General features: G+C 42.1%; 1 protein-coding gene across 4 annotated transcripts in view; it reads left to right on the top strand.

The window, feature by feature from the left end:
* The window catches only part of glra3 (glycine receptor, alpha 3), a 118449-nt gene that overhangs the window by 16279 nt on the left and 82355 nt on the right, over window positions 1-19815 (top strand). Inside the window, exon 1 of one of the 4 annotated variants that reach the window (XM_077570638.1) lies at window positions 12606-12646. The exons of 2 other annotated variants lie outside the window; for them this stretch is intronic. In XM_077570638.1, the coding sequence (XP_077426764.1) occupies window positions 12621-12646 (26 nt within the window). In that variant the 5' untranslated portion in view covers window positions 12606-12620. Of the gene's footprint in view, window positions 1-12605; window positions 12647-13008; window positions 13121-19815 lie in introns of those variants that run through there. One more of the 4 variants, XM_077570639.1, reaches the window with a different exon arrangement.

Below are 19815 nucleotides of genomic sequence, written 5' to 3'. Positions count from 1 at the left end.
GTTACATTAAAATTTGCATCTAAGGGCTTCCAAAAGTACCAGGATGACATAACAATCAACATGAGCAAAATTGTCGCAATGTAGCTGCTGGTGGCGTGTTCCCTCTTCGAAGCCATCTCGTGATGAAGTTCTTTGTTGAATGACAAGGGCGTTTGTCAGTTGTTGTTGTTGTTGTTGTTTTTTGTTGGAAAGGGGCGTTATCAGCTTCTTTCAGAACCCTGGGCAACTGCCAGAGATCCAAGGATTGGTCACTGGGATTATCTTCCCAAAATGTGACTCAATTGTGGAATAATGCTGCCCGGAAAAGGACACTTGACTCAATCTCCATTGAACGACATCCCCCGTGAGCAGGCAGCTGGATACTGGGAGCAGGCGTAGTTCTCCAGTTGAATCTGTCAGATGGCTCCCACTGGTGGGGGCGTCGAACCAGAACCAGCGGGCCTCGTGGAAGACAGGTGAAACCAGGTGTCGCCTTTCTTATGGAACCAAACGGCACAAGATGTCCTCTCTGTAATTTTGTACGGTCCCGTCCACCTAGGAGCAGACCATTTTCGTTTTGTGACTTTTAACCACACATATTCACAATTATTTATTTCTGAAGGAACATCTGGTTGTTTATTTGTTAGCTTGGAGAACGTAGATACTATCTGTTTAAGTACTGGAGGTCCTGCAATTTGCGACTCTCCCAGCGGAACATTAGGAGCCGGAAATGGTCTGTTTTTGTGACCTTCAAACGGAGTCCAGCCTTTAGCTGAATTTAATGACATTCATACATTCATTAATGCAATAGGAAGAGCTTGTAGCCAGTTCAATTTTGATGAGGCCAGTGCTTTAGCCAATTTTTATTTAATGTTTCTATTCATTCAGAATTCATTCATTCATTCATTTATTCAACTTGTCCTTGAGATTGAGGATGGTATACAGAACCAAACATATGTTTTAGCCCCAATGCTTTTTCCACTTCCTGTAGATGTTTGTTTCTGAAATGGGTTCCATTGTCTGATCTAATTTTTCTGGGAAACCCATGTGATGGTATGTAATGATTAATCAAATGTTTCACCACGACCTCTGCTGTTTCAGATTTGCAGTGATATGCTTCCGGCCACCCGGAAAAGGAATCCACTATTACCAATAAATATCGGTAACCTTCCACTGGCTTTAACATGTCAGTAAAATCCATTGAAATGACTTGACCCGGAGCAGTCACTTCTGGATCGTGAGTGCCAGGAGGAGGTTTAGATGTTGGCATACTGTTGAATTTATTACAAACACTGTAATCCTGTAGTTTACTTTTGACAATTTGCCTCATGTAAGGATGTGACCAGTTGCTTAGTCATCTTAGTGTTTTGTCTACACCAACATGGCATATTCCATGGGCTTCAGAAATTAGAATTTTTAATTGTTTCTGTGATGGGATATATTTACCTTTTCTCCGCCATATACCTTCCCCATCTTTTTGAGCACCTCTTGACAGCCAAACACTCTTTTCTTCCGGACTGGCTCTCTCCTGCCACAGCTTGATTGTTTCCGAAGTTATTTCTTGTCTGTCTCCCAATTCACCTTCGCTCACCATCAATTGAAGTGGTGGGTTGTAGCCCGCTGCTTGTTTTGCGGCCTTGTCTGCGGAATCATTTCCTACGTCTTTCAAATCAAAAATGTCTTGATGGTGTTTGATAGGTGTCCCTGAAGCAGTCATGAAGTCATTTCTTTGCCATTCTTTGATGGCTGTATGCACAACCACATGTGCATACGCAGAGTCAGTGTAAATGTTCACAGTCTTATCTTTTGCTAATTTTAATGCAGTTGTCACAGCCACTATCTCTGCTCGTTGAGCTGACTGAGGTCCTGTAAGTCTCTCTGCCACTTTTAGGTCAAAAGTTGTTCCAGTCATCTGTGTTACAGCAAAACCTGATTGTAGTCCTTTATTGCCCTTGAAACAACAGCCGTCACGTAAATAACGTCAAGTCTGGGTCGTCTAATGGGATGTCGTAAAGGTCTTTTCTCAGTGAGTTATCTTCCAGAATTCACTTAGTGCAGCAGTGGGGTTGTCCCTCTAGCATGCCGTCTGCCATGTTAATCCCCTCATGTATAAACAAAATTTGAGGTTGTGTCAAGACTGATTCAATCTTTCTCTGTCGTCCCCCTGTCATAGTAAATGCTGGGCTGGTTACGTACTGCACTGTACTATGTGATGTACGTACTGTCAGCGGATGATGTAACACAATATGAGATGTTTTTTTTATCAAGCGAGCAAGTGCTGAAGCAAGTGCTGAAGCAAATGCTGCGCACACATGGTGACGCTGTTCATATTTTTCAAGAGGTGTTGATGCATAAAGACAAACATGTCTATAACCATTCTCCCTCTTTTGAAAAAGAACAGCCGACACACTTGATGACTTCTCAGAAACATCAAGGAAAAACATCTTAGTGTAATCAGGAACGACAAGAGCCGCGGCTGATGACAAAAACTGTTTTAGCATAACAAAAGAGGTCTCAGCATCATGAGTCCAATCAAGAACATGTGACAGGTTTCTCATTCCTTTTTCATTCACTAATTGTCTGAGAGAATGAGTCAGTTCCGCAAAATCCGGAACATGATGTCTGGAATAGTTGCACAGGCCCAGAAAAGCCAACATTTGTTTCACATTTGTCGGTTTGGATGGTGCAAGATGTCATCTTTGTGTGACGGAGAAATACCTGTTCCATGCTTTGATATAAGTCTTCCCAAAAACGAAACCTGAGGTCGGGCAATTTGGAGTTTGTCCTTGGAGCACTTCAGGCCCACCGAAGCCAGGTGGCTCAAAAGGAGCTGTGTAGCTTGAAGGCAGGACTCCTCGGACGGTGTAGCTAGGAGTAGATCGTCCACATACTGCACTAAAAGAACATCAGTAGGAAGTTGGAGAGGTGACAGCAGCTGTCGAAGGGAAGCATTAAAAACACCAGGAGATAACACAAACCCTTGTGGCAATCGGGTATATGAGTAACACTCATTATTCCAAGTAAATGCAAAATACTTTTGCATAGACACGTCAAGAGGGATGCAAAAAAATGCATTTGCAAGATCAATGCATGTAAAATGCGTATGCAATGGAGTAATTTGTGACAGCGCAGAATGCGGATTTGGCACCGGCAGTGCAGGTGTCAAAACTTTAGCATTAATAGCTCTGAGATCATGCACCATGCGAAATTTACCAGTGATTTTTCTTTTCTACTGGGAGAATGGGAGTATTGTAGCTCGACTTATCAATTCTACAAAGAACCCCCGCTTTCAGCAAACCATTAATTGTTGCTGAGATGCCAAGACGTCCGTCTGGCTTCATATGGTATTGCGGCACCCAAATGGATTTGGGTTTTAATTCAAAAGTTACTGGAGTAACTTTACACAAGCCTACATCATTCGGGTCAGCAGACCACAGTTTAGCAGGCAATGTTTTTAACATGTCACAAGCAAGGTGGCTGTCAGATGTCTCCCTCCCATGATGTCGATCCAAAGGTGATTTTCTAAAACAGACATGGAAGCAAATAAATCAGATTTAATCCAATAGGCATCAAGAGATTTGGAATATAATAAATCTGGGTGTATAGAGTGTTGCCAATCAGTTGCTTTTGTGCATGCCAGGACAAATGGACCCAAATCTTTCGCCGTGTGCTGGGATGAGACCATCAATGAAATATGAGGATGACATGCCAGCACAGATTCATCAGGTGGTTCCGCCATCTCATACCACTGAGATTGTTCTTCAGTCAGACTTACAGAAAACGCGACACCGGGCCTACCTGCGAACAGATCACCTACACGCAACTCCCAGGTGTTGCCAACAACTGTACGGAAGGCTTCACTGTATATCTCATCACCACATCTGTCATAAAAAATAGTGCAATGCAAGCAGTCAGATACCATATCATATGATCGGCAATTACGAACCCAAGGAGACCAATCTGTCCCAAACTTTTCAGCATCCCTCCAGCCGGAGGAATCAGTGTCAATCTTTGCCCAGTAGTTGTCAGCCGGAGCGCATGTCATAGCGTGTTGAGGTACCACTGGGAACTAGGGGCAGACGTTGGAGGCAGAGGCAACCGCGCAGTAGTATGTATGTCCATCTGGGAACTGAAGCGTGAGTCCGTCCGACCCGCACTGGATCAATGGTGCAGTTTTTATGAGAAGGTCCCTTCCCATAAGATTCACGGGACAATTTGGCGCAAATACAAACTCATGTAAAAAAGTTTGTGTGAAGCATCGCGTGTTTATAGGGGCTGTCAAATTCAGAATAGTTTTTTCTCCCTTGAATCCAACCAGCGAAATGCCATTCGCGGTGAGCGTACAGTCAGGCGGCAATGTCTTAATGGTAGAGTGACGAGCTCCAGTATCCACCATAATTGACAAGGAAGTACCCCCTACCTCCATCTCAATCATCGGTTCCTGGAGGCCTTTGGATGTGAATTCAGGGCCCAGTCATTGCGGAAACTGTCCACCAGGTGGCGGCTGGAACTGGTAATTCGGCACAGGCGGTTGTGATGACATTCGGCGCGTGGGAAAGTTCTGTAAGCCACGTTCCCTCTGCTGGAAGTAGCCGCGCCCTCTTTGTTGTCGTCAAGCTCTGATGCCACGTGAGTGCAGACGGCAGGTATTTGCCCAATGGCCAGCTTGACCACAGTTGAAGCAGTAATCTCGACCAACAAATGGAACTGACTGAAACATAACACAATCTCCCACAACATTATTAGGTGCTGACATATCAGTGGAAGCCAGAAGAATGAGATCCTCCTCTTTTTTTCTTTAAAGTTTGCAATTGCATAATGGCTAATTGTAATTCAGTATTCTTTTGTTTTTCAGTTTTTGATTCGATATCTTTTGCATACCTCCTCAAATGATGTTTAAGATGGGCTAACCATCTAGAATGTTCTGCTCCGGGCAAATCCAGATTTGAGTCCATGGCCTGTATAATCGATTTAGGAAGACCCTTCAGTACAGCTGCTCTGAAAACTTGGGAATATAGTGCAGAGTCAGTTGGCAAGTGTCCAGTTTTTAACGAAAATTCTACAAGCGCATGATCAATAAAGCTTCCTCATCAATTTTTGGAGCAAACATCAAGTCAGATATGACAATTTCCGGGATTGGGAACAATTCATCGAGGACCTCAAAGAGTGTCAAATAATTATCACGTGATAGTGCCTCACCATCCATTAATGATGGCAGTCCTGAATTAGTCATCAACACTTCGAGTCGAGAGAGAGGACAGGCGTGGGTCAAGAGCGCACGCACATCCACCGCTGTCAAAATCTGACCTATCACCTCTCTCTGCAAAGACCTGAGCCAATTCTGCCCCCCCGCTGGTAGTGCGGGAAGTCTCTGTAAAATTACGCTTAAATCAGAAGGTGAATAAGGCTTATACATAGTAGCAGAATTCCCGGTGGCTGGGTCCACTTTTGTCAACATAGGTGCTTGTAAAACCTACTTGGGAGCGAGTCACAGGTCCTTTCGGAGTACCGTCAGGTGGTCTGTCAGTTATACTAATGTCATGTGGTCTTGAAACATTTTCTACGGCACATGTTAACTGTGCCAGCTTCCTTTGTATGTCTTCAATTTGATAGCTATTAGTCAATGCATTAGAAGCTTCACCAGTCATATCATGGTCACGTTGTCTAAAAATTCATCCCGTTCAGCCTTCAATACACGGTTTTGTTCCATCAATTCATCTTCAGCAGCTCTTTCAAAGCGAGAAAGAATGGAACGCCATTTACTACGAGCTAACTGTGGAACTTCCGCATGTCTAGTCAATTCTAAACCAAAAGCTCTCGCTTGGTTAAATTTTTCCTGCGGGTCAGCTCTCATAGCCAACACTTTATCCAATTTCTGTTCCAATTGTTTCACTGAGGCGGCAACGCCCACAGCTAACGCATCCGCGGCCTTCAAAACAGAGTCGCGCGTTAGCGTCTTATCAAGATCGCCACCATTCCACTGAACATCGAGATGACCTGAATTTACAGTTAATACAGGTGCCTGCAAATCGTTACTTCCCGACTTTGGAGTTTTTGATGTAGACAGGCTCTTGCCCTCTGAACTCTATTAGATTTTACGACAGGATGACCTGATGACTAGAAACGCTGATAGTATTTTAAACATCCTCTTCAGATGAGCCAACAGAAACCTTTTAGCCCACTCCTTTCTTACGGAAAGAGAGAGGACAGAGTTCAAAGAGATCATTATCACATCCTTATACATCTGGTGTTTGAGTTAACATAGTAATATCTATTTCTACACATGTATAACTAAATTCAAAACTGTTGAAATATAAATTGAAACAGTTAAATGTCAACAGGAGGTAAAAGTGAAGGAAATTAGCGGGGGATTAAACATAATACACCAGTAACTGGTAACCTAAGCGAGATTTTTTGTTTAAATATACTTTAGATATAGTTATGTATTAATATTATATTTATAATATAGCCTAAATATAATGAGTATTCATATTTTAGGTTTCATAACCACATATATAGTATATGTATACATCTAATAATCAAACAAAGTTTAGTTCCACCAATGCCAATTAGAACAGCCAGGGAGTGGAGTTGGGGTTCCGGAATAGTTGGCCATCGATGTATAGTTTATCAACGGCTATCGTAGTCCGTTTACCCTCCTGCCTATTTTGTCTCATTATAGGAAACAGTACCTTTCGCCGCACATCAATCTCTCTCGGGAATTGGTCATTCATTCCAAATGAGGTCCCTTTAAGCTCCCGTCCTTTACTTTTAACAAATTATTTCTGTTTAAAATGTTCAAACTTGGCGATAATAGGACGGGGTTTGTTGCCCCTACGGGCTCCAAGCCGATGTACCCGGTGAAAAGAGATGTTATTTACCATCTCCTGAGGAATTTTTAACAACGTCGTCATAATTTTTTTCATCTCAACCTCTGGATTGTCAGAGGTATTCTCGGATATGCCTGAGAATATTAAATTCTCCCGCATGCTACGGGATTGGACATCCAGTACAGTTTCTTTTAGCGTTTTATTCTCCTTTTTAATGGTTTACAACTCAGCTAAAACAGCCGCGAGTGAAGAGCGTAACTCGGCATTATCTCGTTGGAGGTCACTTACCTGTTGGCTGAATTCCAAGCTTACCTTTAATTCTTTGACGTCCTCGTGGATGAGGCAGAGGACATCTAGTTTTTTATTTATGGACTCTAGCATACTGACCGAAACGTCCGTAGTGGTTAGGTCGTCCGTGTCCGTCGCTGAGTCATTTTTCCTCTTCTTCGAAGTTTTCTTGATGGAAGGATCCTCCATCGCGCAGCTGTAAAAATATCCGTCGATGAAACGTTCAAGGTCCTCCATGCTGGGTGGTATTCCAAATCTGCCGGATGAGAGAAAAGCCAAGATATATGATGGTTAAATTCGGATTAGTTTAGCATAATAGAGCTAGTTCTATTTTAGCAGCAGGGCACCGCCATGTTGGGGTTTCCCGGTCTCGCTGTAGGTCTTGCTATAGTCACAGCATCTCGCGATAGCTCTCTCCGTCTCGCGATCTTATCCAGCACTCGCTTGCAGCCTGAGTTAATGAGGAAGACATTCAGAAGGCAGTAGATAATTTGCCTTGAATGGATCAGCGATCCAGATGATGGATGGATGGATGGATGGATGGACTCTGTTTGGTCCTTTCATCCCCTTCTGTGTCTTATCATGAAGTTTGCATATTGTTTTGCCACTAAAGATTTACCGCTATCTCGGCATTACCAGGCTAACCATAACCCTAAGAGCATATAAGCTTTTGTCAAGAAATCGTAGTACTAAAAAAAAAAATGAAGAAAGGGCTCTATCATGTGACCACGCATTTGCAGGGTAACCGCATTAACCACTAGACCACAAGGTAATAAACATTTATGGGCACAGAATTTGTACTTGTAGTTCTCACGTGATTCACAGCAAATCACTTGTTGCAAAATATAAACTTCATATTCAGAAAATTGCACATCGGTTAGGATTTTAACTCTTTTACTGCCAAAAACGTTAAATGACGTTTAGTAAAAACCTACAGAGGAGCGCCAAAGACGTTAAAAGACGTTCACCAAGTTTTTTTTTTTTTTTTTGGGGAAACGGGTGGAAGAAAGCCTTGGCCAGCTGTGCTGAAAGTATCAAGCAGATCTAGTTAGTAAAATGCCTATTTTTGGCCCCTAGATGGCGGCGATGACTCTCTTTGGACAAGATTGGGTAGGTGTCAGTAGAAGACGTGAGGCGGAGCTAGAGTGTTGAGGGGACAATGGCTGAGGAAGCCATAATGGCGACCGGTTGCAAGCAGCTCACGCTTGAGCATTTTTTTCAAAGACGAAAAGCATCGACCAATGCTAAAGAGCACATTGATGACGACGATGATGATGATGGTGACTCCGAGGTTGACGCCGAAGTTGGAAGCGTTGACGCGGCGGCTATGATCACGTCATAAAGCCTCACCGGCTAGCGATGCTAACGCCGGAAAACGCGGCGCACAACCGAGCATGCTCAGGCGGACGTTCAATCGGACGACGAAGAGTGCCCCGAGTCCAATGCATATTCATCGGAGGAGTGGGTACAGTCTGATCATGGAGAAGACACTGGTTATGGACTACGATGCCACCATGAATGGAGCGGATAAGATGGATCAACCATCCGGTATAGGAACTGAAGGACATGAGGAAGCCAGACGTAACACCACCGTAACGTCACCGTATCATGATCCTGAGAGTAGACTTGATGGCAACATGGCCAAACACACATTGCAGTATATACTTGCTATTCTCCGGGAAAAAAAGCCAGCAAGAAAGTGTAGCGTCTGCACGCTAAGGGGCCATCGCAGTGAAACTAATCTGTTGTGCAAATCCTGCTGCGTCGCCTTGCACGCAGGGGAGTGTTACAAAAAGAAAAACTGTATTTGAAACATCCACACAATTGTAAATAGTACCACGGTTGCACACATTTGTAAATAGTTTGCCAAATTGTTTTGTCAAATTGTTACACTGTTGAATGTAAATAAATGTATTTTGCTATCAAAAAACACTTTTTCATTGTTGGCGGTAGTGTTTTACAGAAGTAAAGCACTGTTTAGGTGTTTGTGGCATCATTCATGGAAAAAAAAAGGTCTCAAATTCACTAAAGTGCATGAAATAATGTTGTTTCACAAAAAGCTTGATTTCTCCGTTTTTTGTTTCAAAACAGAGCATTTGGGTGAAACTAACCATTTTCTTTTGTTGATTACTGAAAAACGGAATAAGGTAGAAACAAACTTTTTTTTCTGATGAAAGATGAGAGTCCAATCTATCATTTGGTAGTATGTGTGTTTCCATAGTCCAAACACAACATTTTCTGTGGACCTTGAAAGATCAGTCAAAATGCTTAAATCGGCTGGCACTGACGGCATCCCTTTTCTGAAAACGTCTGGCAGTCAAAGAGTTAATTTATTTTATTTACCGGTGCTTACTCGTTCGTCATGTCAGAGAGCTTCTTTGATTAGCTACATTCCATTCACGTCACAGTCAACTCGCTCAGGAGACCTTGACTTCCCCATACGCATGAAGAGTTTTTATCAAAAATATTGGAACATTTTAATTTCATTATTTAACATTGTTGATCCGACTGGTTTTGGACCCTATTGTCGGGACAATTACACCCTTAACACAGCTCACATATCAGGACAATCTTATAAGACATAATATTGTCTGACGTTTGACGTCCTTGGTCGGGAAGGGGTAAAATGGTAGCAAAAACAGCCCGATTGTCTTTATGTGTGTACCCTGCTTTAGACATTGCACAAGCAGACCTCCATGGGTGGATGATAAAAAATGGGCCAGTGCGATTATAGGTCACCAAGTTTTTGCGTGCCTATAGTATATAGCGTAAAGTCCACTTTTGTCACGAACATGACATGTCCTTTTGACAATGACCCTATTGATGAAGGTTAAATATTTGTTGTGAGATTGTTATCAGACCGCGCATATATATGCTGGCATTTCCGGACGGTTATTTTTTCGAGCGGTACCGTTTCACATCACAGTCTATCACCTACATACACAACTTAATTCCTTGTTACATTTGCAACACTACCAGCCGTGGTCATGCGCTCACATCACAGCATATATTGTGTGTTGCGCTCCATTTTTTTCTTATAACCTTTTGAATAATTTTTTTATATTTCATCCTAAGTCAGGTGTGCTTCTCCCCCGCAGGATTGCACCTAAATAAAATGAATTAATGAATTACCATTCAACAGGTTTCCCCTGTAATATTATTGTGATTGCAAAGGACTACATTAAAATTTATGCATTGACCCGACATTCGAGCAGCAACGTTCTCGAACGGCGCCTTTCTCTATGGGGAGCCGCTGAGGTGTTGCACTTTTTTTCTAAAGACATGTTCAAATTCACCATATGATCGCATTAAGATTTTCAGTTGAGAGAGGGAAAAAAAAACGCGGAGGCAGAGTGCGGCACCGCGCAATGCGCTTTTCCGTTGTCATGGTGACTCGATAAATCGGGGCTTGATTGATCTGGACTTTTTATTATACTGGCAACGGCAGGTGAAACAACTCTTATGCGTTGATATAACTACCTCAAATCAGCTGTCCTGGAACCAAAAACGCAGAATTCCCTATCTCAGGGCATGTCAACTCGCTGTTCAGGATTAGTCTCGGTGTTTGTTGAACATGCTTTGTGAAATGGACCCCAAGTCTTAAGTTTAGTCTGCTTTCAGCCAACAAATTGTCAGGTGTGTCAGTTGTGCGCAAAAGAAAACGCCCTTGGTCCGTCGGAACGCCTACCATGGCACAGCATGGTCTGCTAAATTCCCAAACACGCTATACTACACTTGCACCAGCATGAAAATCTAAATGCGCATATGCACTGTCTACTAAAAATTAGCTCATAATGTTAGAGCTATTGGTAGCATTAGCTTTTAATTTAGCCTGCCTGTTAATCATTAAAATCTATTACTGATCGTTGCTCTGTTCTTGAAAAAAGCTGCAATAACATACTAATAATGCATAGCTTACGAAAAGTCTCGTGTTGCCTTCATGGCTCCTCAACACCATTGGGAAACCACATAACCCACAAACTACCACAACGGTTACCTCATGCTACAATATTGTGAGGCCTCATGTCCTCGCACCAGGGGCAAGTGGCAATCTTTATTTAGCGTTGATGTAGTATTCATTAGGGGTGTGAATTGCCTAGTACCTGGCGATTCGATCCGTATCACGATTCATAGGTCACGATTCATAGGTCACGATTCGATTCGACACCGATTAATCCCGATACTAATCTATAAATTGATTATTGCGATAAAAAAAAATCTAATTTAGAAAATACTAATCAGTTAACTTGTACGTTTACACTGTAAGATTTGTATGAATATATTTATCTGGAACTTCAGGCTTATAACTGTGAGCCACTGTATAGTTTGCAATCTGTTTCACGTTTGAACAGCATTGAAATAAAATATTAAGGCTTAATGTTCCATGAATATACCATTCTTTTATTTAACATTCTTACATGCTTAGTGAGAACCTGCTAAAATGCAGCATTACAGCATCAAATGTAAAAAAAAAAAACATCCCAAAGGATGTAAAATATAATGAACAGTTATGAAAAGTAAATATTCTTTTGCGCGTCCTTGATGCAATTTGCATAAGCAAGTCAAAATATTGCCTTGACCACAACCACAAGAAAATAAGACAGTCAAGATTTATTTTAGAATGTCACAACTGCAACATTACTTTAGTGCAACTTAACTTTAGTGCAATTTAACAGAGGTAGATTGTCTAGAGCAAGAAATAATAACTTGCTTAGTTTGTACTTAGAATGCTAGTGGTTTCTCTTTAGATTATTTTGCAGGAACACAAGTTGATCAACATTCCCAGCTTTAAGCACACATCTTTGTGCAGTTACAATGTCTCCTGCAGTGGAAAAGACTCTCTCTGCGGACACACTTGTGCCTGGGATGCAGAGGAACTGACGGGCTACAGCGGAAATATGAGGATAGGCCCCTTCATGGTCCATCCACCAATTGAGAGGATCACCATTTAGGGGCAAGGGAGACTCCATCCTAAACATCTTTGACAAAAAACAACAGTGTTATTTTGGTGGGTGAGGTGAGCTTGAAGGGAATTTGGCAGGATTAGCTTGTTCAAGGGTTAGTTGAGACTAGGTAGAAGTTTGTTTACTCGCTATTTCCACTCCGCCGTGGTGTCTTGCAACGTGAGCGCGAAGGTTAGTGGTGTTGCAGCAGTATTTGATTTTCCCTTGGCAGTGTTTGTATATAGCGTACCTCTTATCATAGTCCATGCTTCCGTCTTCTTTGCTATAGAAGCCAAAGTGAGTCCAAATTTCAACTTTATAGACATTCTTTGAAGCAGCTCGTATTTCCTTCTCCGCCATGTTGAAGCTTTGCTGTACTGCACTGTAAACTCGCGAGATTGTATTGTAAAGACAGTACACCGGATACTTCTCGCGAGAGTTCAGTGTTACTCTGGCGCAGTAAGGCGTGTTCTGCTGCTAACTAGTGGACGGGAGTTTAGGTGCGGCACAAAAAGTAAGACGATTTATTAAATATTTCCATATTTCCAAATGGGTGTTTAAACATCGATTCGGCCGCATAATGGATCGATACGAGAATTGCACGCTGTAAGTTCGGGAACACCTCTAGTATTCATACATGCACATGGTAATGTGTGTAACAATGTTTGTTTTTTATACAACAAAATACGTCTGACATATCGTGCTTGACAATGAAGCTAACATTAGTGCTTATGCTAATATTATGCCATCATTTAGTTAGTGGTTTGTTTACAGCTCTGGCCTCTCAGGTTTGACTGTAGGAATTGCGCAATTTTTAAGGTTTAATCTCCCGGTCAATCCACTTTTGGAACTGAACCAGGCAGTCCTGGTCTTTCACCGAGATAGCTAACATCAAAGCGCCTCTTTTTACACTTGTCAGGCGAAAAAGAGTAGCGCTCCAGCTAGGGAGGCCGGCACCTCGACCGGGAAAATCGCTCGGAGTGCTTCTTTCCTGGATACGCTTGTAGGGTATCCCACTTGAACTTGGAAAAAAATTGAATGAGAGAAACTCCAGCCAGGGAGGCCGGCACCTCAGCCAAGGTGATCACATCATAATGCTTCTTTCCCGGATACATTGTCGGGCATCCCGCAGGCTGCTGCTTGGAGAAAGTGCATTTAGTCTGCAGAAGTGGTACACGTCAGCTAGTGTGGGTTGAGCAGGGCTGGTGCTTGGAGAGCAGGAATGCTCAGGGATGGGTAAATGGAAGAAAACACCACTTTGGCAGTGTTTTTATTGAGGAAATAGCATTTTAATATGGCTAAAAGCGCAAAAAAGTTGATTTTGCATGATATAGGCCCTTTAAAGTCAGCAGGTACTTCAGTTCCTCGCGACCCAAATGAGGATAAGTAGTATTAGGGCTGTGCAATTAATCGAAATTCAATTACAATTTCAATTATTACACTCCATAATTACAAAATTGGCATTATTGTAAACAAGAATAAAATGTTATTAATACTAATTTTGAGTTGTTTAAATGTATATATTTGCAACTTGTTTTATTTTAAAACATCTTGTTTGTTTCAAAAGGAACTTGCATAATTATAGGTATAAGTTATAATTATAATTTTAAGTTTGAATGGAATTGGAAATGTTAGTGTTAGTGGAGGACATGCAAACAATTTCGGAAAAGAAATGTATCGCTCTGATAACTTTGGGGAACAGGAACTGCATAAAAGCCATACTGTATTTGATTGAACTTGCTCTGAGTGTGTGTGAGAAGGATATGCACGTATCTGCCCATCTTTCTTAACATTGCGTTTTAAAAGTTGGGACAGCAGCACACCTGGAAACTGCTCTGGGAGAGACCTGCACCAATTGTGCTCAATCTAATGAACCATACGCAAAGAAACGCAGAGCAAAATGGACTTCTGTCAGGTAATATAGTATCCTTCTTGTAACTGGCTCCAAGTTAGCCCTTAGATCATTCAGAGGCAATCATTTTTGTTTCTGGTATTTCAAAAAGTGTTTCCATAACCAGCTCCCTTCGACCTCTAGTTTTGCCTGCATTATGCTTGCAAGACTGTGTATCTTGATTTGCACCAAGTTTGCACACCTTTAAAACATTAGGCCCTTAGTGTAATAAATACATGAATGTTCTTTAAGTAGGCATATTTAACACAATTGTGTCCTGATCATCACAGTTCTTGATTCCATTAATGATTTCAATGCTGTTAGTGTGAAGTGAAAGAGGTGTTGAGCAATGTTGGGGGGTGGCGGGTGGGGGGAGACCTACATAATGCATTGCATGCGTGCATACAAAGAGTCCTGTCTCTCTTTAATGTTTTAGTAATGGTGTCTGCTGCCTTTGTCCATGATAAGCTCTTTCTTCAAAGCAATTGGCAACATTTCCAGATAGTTCTGTCAGGTGACAATGGTGAATTTTAGTTTGTGTGCAAATTTTTTCCCCCACTCAATATTATTGTTGACAATATGCAAAAGAAGCAATCAGAAGAATAAGGCTCAAAGTAACTTTTTTTCTTTGAGGAGCAATTTTGCTCATCGGGAGCAAATTCGTAATTATGAGGCGCAATTTTTTTTACAGCTACCCAAAGCGAGGGTTTTATGAAAAAATAAAAATACAACAGTATAACAGGAAGGTTGAATGTAAGGCTGTAGCTATCGACTATTTCAGTATTCGAGTAAAATTTGATAGAATAATCATGTAAACAATATATTTTTACTTCATACATTTAACTTTATAATAAACAATCAATTGATTTATTTTTCTTATATATAATCAACAGCTTTCTAATACTTAAATTCACATTGTGCATAGCAGCAAAGTGTATTTAAGTGTACTGAAACATTTTCAGTGAGGCAATTTAAAACAAATATAAATTTACACATAAAGTTGCTCAATGTAACAATTTGCCCAAAAATATCTTGACAATAGCCTTTTTAGTTGACCATTTATGACTGAAACATCTTCTAATGAGTAGAGTGGCTGTTCACAATGGGTACTCCTGCAAACCTCTGGCCAATATTTTTCAGACTAGATTTGGGTTTGAATTGCCTGCCCTCTGTCTGCTGATGTGATATCATGTGCGTGAAGAAGGGGTGGGTGTGTAGTTAAATTTTTTTGGGCCACAGGTGAAAGTAGTGATTCGAAATTAAATATCTTGCATTCAGCAGCTTTAAACTTAGCAGGTTCTATTTTCATAGACACGTGCGCTCGGACTATAAATGGGCGCATCTCAAAATTTGTGGTGGTGCAACACAATTCTGTGCTTTTCAGGGCTGTGTTGCTCCTTTGTGGGCGTTCTGGCGAACGTCAGGAAGGCACAAATTGGCCCCAAACAGTAAGAAGGCTCCTCCGTGAGTCATCACCTTATCGTGGTGGAGGGGTTTGCGTGTCCCAATGAGCCTAGGAGCTATGTTGTCTGGGGCTTCATGCCCCTGGTAGGGTCACCCATGGCAAACAAGTCCTAGGTAAGGGACCAGACAAAGCATGGCTCAAAAGACCCCTATGATGAATGTTAATTTGGATTGCGGTTTTACATGCCCGGACGCGGGTCACCGGGGCCCCACTGTGGAGCCAGGCCTGGAGGCGGGGCTCGAAGGTGAGCGTCTGGTGGCCGGTGATATACCCGTGGGGCCCGGCCGGGCACAGCCAGAAAAGGCAACGTGGGTCCCCCTTCCCGTGAGCTAAGCACCTGTGGGAGGGGCGAAAGGGGTCAGGTGCGCAGTGAGCTGGGCAGCAGCCAAAGGCGAGGGCCTTGGCGGTCTGACCCCCGGCTACTGAAGCTAGCTCTGGGGATATTCCATGTCACCTTTCCGGCAGGGAAGGAGCCTGAGCTGGTGTGCGAGGCAGAGAAGATCTGACTAGATATTGGCGGATTCACCTCCACACACAGCTTGGGTTCTGGTACCAATCTTCTCGAAAGGGGCTTGACACGCTTCCACGGAGTTGCCGCGGTAGGTGTGGGCATACTTATTGGTCCCCGGCTAGGTGCCTGTATGTTGGGGTTTACCCCGGTGGACAAGAGGGTAGCCTCCCTCCGCCTTCGGGTGGGGGGACGGGTACTGACTGTTGTTTGTGCTTATGCACCAAACAGCAGAGTACCCACCATTTCTGGAGTCCTTGGAGGATGTGCTGGAGAGCACTCCCTCTGGGGACTCCCTTGTTCTGCCGGGGGAGTTCAAAGCTCACATGGGCAATGACCTGGAGGGGCGTGATTGGGAGGAATGCCCCTCCGATCAGAACCTGAGCAGTGTTTTGCTATTGGACTTTTGTGCTCGCCACGGGCTGTCTATAACGAACACCCGCATGTGTTGGACACTCAAGTCAAGTTTATTAATATAGCCCTTAATCACACAAGAGTTCCAAAGGGCCTCACATGACCACAGTTGACAAATATCAACGACATCCCCTAATCGAACCACAAGAGGGCAAGGAAAAACTCAAAAAACCCATTTTACATTTTACATAGTTTGTGATACGAAACATTATTAACTAGAATAGTGCGAAAGTCCATTGAAGAAATTAAAGCACAGCAAGCAGACGTTATGGAAGTGGGTCCTCATCCAAATCTAGCCTGGTTGGTCGGAGCAGCTATCTCCATGGCGGCAACTTTAAGGTGATGGTCTTCACCGGATCACATCCCGGTTAACGAGCACAGAACCCGTAATGCAGCATCCAAAACGGTCATTAACACCTAATTGCCTCTCCAAGTCACGGAGAAGGGAGGGAGAGAAAGCAGCGGCAGTCACCAGGTACAAATCATTCAGCCAAATGCAAGAGTATAGAAACGAGTCTTAAGACGCATTTAAAGGTTTCTACAGAAGTAGCGTCTCTTTTTCTTTTTTTTTCTCTCTGGAGAGCTCAGTATTGATCAGAAGTAGCGTCTCTGTCTTCCGAAGGTAGGGCATTCCAGAGCACTGGAGCCAGAATCTAAAACACTCTAGAACCCGCAGACTTCTTTTTGGCTCTTGGAATCACCAAAAAAACAGCGTGTTGCGAACAAAGGTTTTGTGTGAGAAAATACGGTACTATTAAATCGACGAGATAGGAAGGCATTAAGCAGTGTAATATTTTATATGCATGTAACAGAACCTTGAAATTGCATCTCAAGTAAACCGGAAGCCAATGCAAGTTGGCTCGTATCAGGAAATATAAACGGACTTTCTCGTCCGCGTCAAAATCTAGCTGCAGCATTTTGTACTCACTGCAGACTTTTAAGACTGGTCATGGGAAGACCAGAGGGTAATACATTACAGTCGAGGCGAGACATAACAAACGCATGATTTATAATTTCTGCATCATCATCAGATAAAATAGGACAAGTTTTAGCAATATTACGAAGGTGAAAAAAGCAGTTCTAATAATATTTTTAATGTTTATTTGAAAAAAGAGAGTTGGGTCGAATACAACGCCGAGATTTTTTTACTTTCACTTTGGCTAATAATACATTTATCAAGGTTTAAAGAGGTATTCGTAAACAGATGCCAATAACGGGCAGGACCGACAATCAAGATCTCGGTTTTATTTGGGTTAAGGAGCAAAAAATTAAACAACATCCATTTCATTACTGTCGGCGACTCGCGCCTCCAGATTACAGCAGATTTGTTATTTGTAGAGGCAAATATTATTGTGTATCGTCAGCATAACAGTGAAAGTTTGTTATATTTACGTATAATATCACTAAGCGGAAGCATATAAATGTTAAACAAGAAAGGGCGATTCTGTTTATAACTTTTATGGACAGAATTTCTAGGCGCAGCCGAAGGCGTTGAGGGGTTCCGGTTTGGTGGCCTCAACCAGAGGTCTGGACTCGAGTCATGTGACTTGGACTCGAGTCAGACTCAAGTCAAGAATTTAACGACTTTAGACTCGACTTGACCAACAATGACTTATGACTTCACTCGGACTTGAGCCCTTTGACTTGAAAAGACTTGCTTCTTCTACCAAAAAAAAAGATTAAAATGTATGTTAACGAGTAAGTTCCTCTTGGTGTGTGTGTGCGTGTGTGAGTACGTGTGCGCACTGGGCTAACACAGTGCCGTCATTCAGTAATGTCAGGGAAGCTGCAAAGGCACAAACACCCGCCGCCGACGCTATGGCAAACTTCAAAATAAAGTTGCCCAAATAATACATTGAAATGTAACAGCCTTGGCGGATTTTACTTTGAAGTCTGCCTGCATGGTGGCATGAACGCCAGCTTGACTACTTCCTTTTGACATTTTGGCTTACATTATCAACGTTTTTATAGAAATTACATATTTTCTACCACCATTATCATAATGCCCGCCCCCCCGAAAGTATATTAAATAGCGAATTTAGGACGCGAAGAAAACGCACGATACGGTAACAAGTCCCGGCGCTCGTGGCTAGTAGCTAACTGTTAGCATTAGCATGGAGTGCCTGGCTACCAACAGTATTTTGACAGCTGTTGCTTGGCTCGCTTGCTTTCTTTATTGTGGACCTGTGCTACTTTTTAATCCACTCTCGCTGTTTAAACGAAGGGAATGTGCCTTAAATTGCACTTAGATGTTTTTTTCATGATTAAAAAATAATTAAATAAATAAAACTTAAAAAAAAAAAACATTCAAAATGTCCAATATGGCCATTTGGATTTTAGGAACACAACTTCAAGTGCATTACATGTGCAATATAACGTAAGGCAGGATACCTTCACCTTGTTATTTTATACATATGGATGATGGATGGATGGACAGTAAGAAGGACAGCCATCCCTCCCAGTGGAGATGCCCCAACTGGAGCTGAAAGCTAAAAGACAACCAGAATTAAAAGAGCTAAAATCTAAAAGACAACAAAACAAAAAGAGAAAGCAAAGCAAATGGACAATATGATATAAAGGATCTAAGAACAATTAAAAGAGTAAAAAAGTTTGCTTAAACATAACTTCAAAATCCCTTAAAAGTAGGGATGCACCGATTTTTCAACCACATGGCAAAAATAGGCATTTTTGGCATTCGGCCCAAATAAAATTAAAGCCGAGAGAAATAGGATGTTGTGGTGACGCAAGCAAAAAAACGTTGCAAGCAAGCGTCTGTTTTAATTAAACACCAAACACGGGGGTGAGTGTTCCACCTTTAAGTTTATTGGAAGTTTATTGCAGCATTAGCCAGCATGTTTTCATAATTTTGATGTAATTGATTTATTGTTTAAAACATTTATGCATTTGCAATGTATTGATTTGACTAGTTAGGTAAGTAAGTACACAATCATAGCCATAAATGCAATGGTAGTAAAAATTGGCATTTTTCGGCATTTCGGTTTTCGGCCAAGCGTTTCTCATTTTTGGTTTTCCATTTTGGCCCACAGTTTTCATTTTGGTGCATCTCAACTTAAATGTCAAGTAAAAATACTGTGCCCTGAGCCTCCTCTTGACAATATCAGCAGTTTCTGCAGACCTGATGTCCTTTGACAGGCTATTCCATAGTTGAGGACCATAATGGCTGAATGCCATGTGCTTTTGTCCTCACCCTAGGACCACGTCATTCAAATGATCAGCTCATCAGCAAGCCCTGCAGAAGCCTGATAATGATCCTTGTAAATAAGGTTTGTGGGAGGAGGGAAACATCTAAAGCAGGATAGGGGCCCTCAAGGAGTGGAGTAGGTGACCGCTGATAACACATGCCCCTGTCCCATCTTTTTTGGAATGTGCTGCATCCATCAAATTCAAAATGAGTGAATATTTGGAAAAATAAATAAATACATCGTCTTTGTAGTGTATTCAATTCAACTTAAAATAAGTTGAAAAGAATTTCCAAA

Source organism: Vanacampus margaritifer, chromosome 7, assembly GCF_051991255.1.
Source record: "Vanacampus margaritifer isolate UIUO_Vmar chromosome 7, RoL_Vmar_1.0, whole genome shotgun sequence".
NCBI classification, from domain to species: Eukaryota; Metazoa; Chordata; class Actinopteri; order Syngnathiformes; family Syngnathidae; genus Vanacampus; species Vanacampus margaritifer.
The sequence above is the reverse complement of the archived record's forward strand: the minus strand, read 5'-3'. Positions and strand labels throughout refer to the sequence as shown.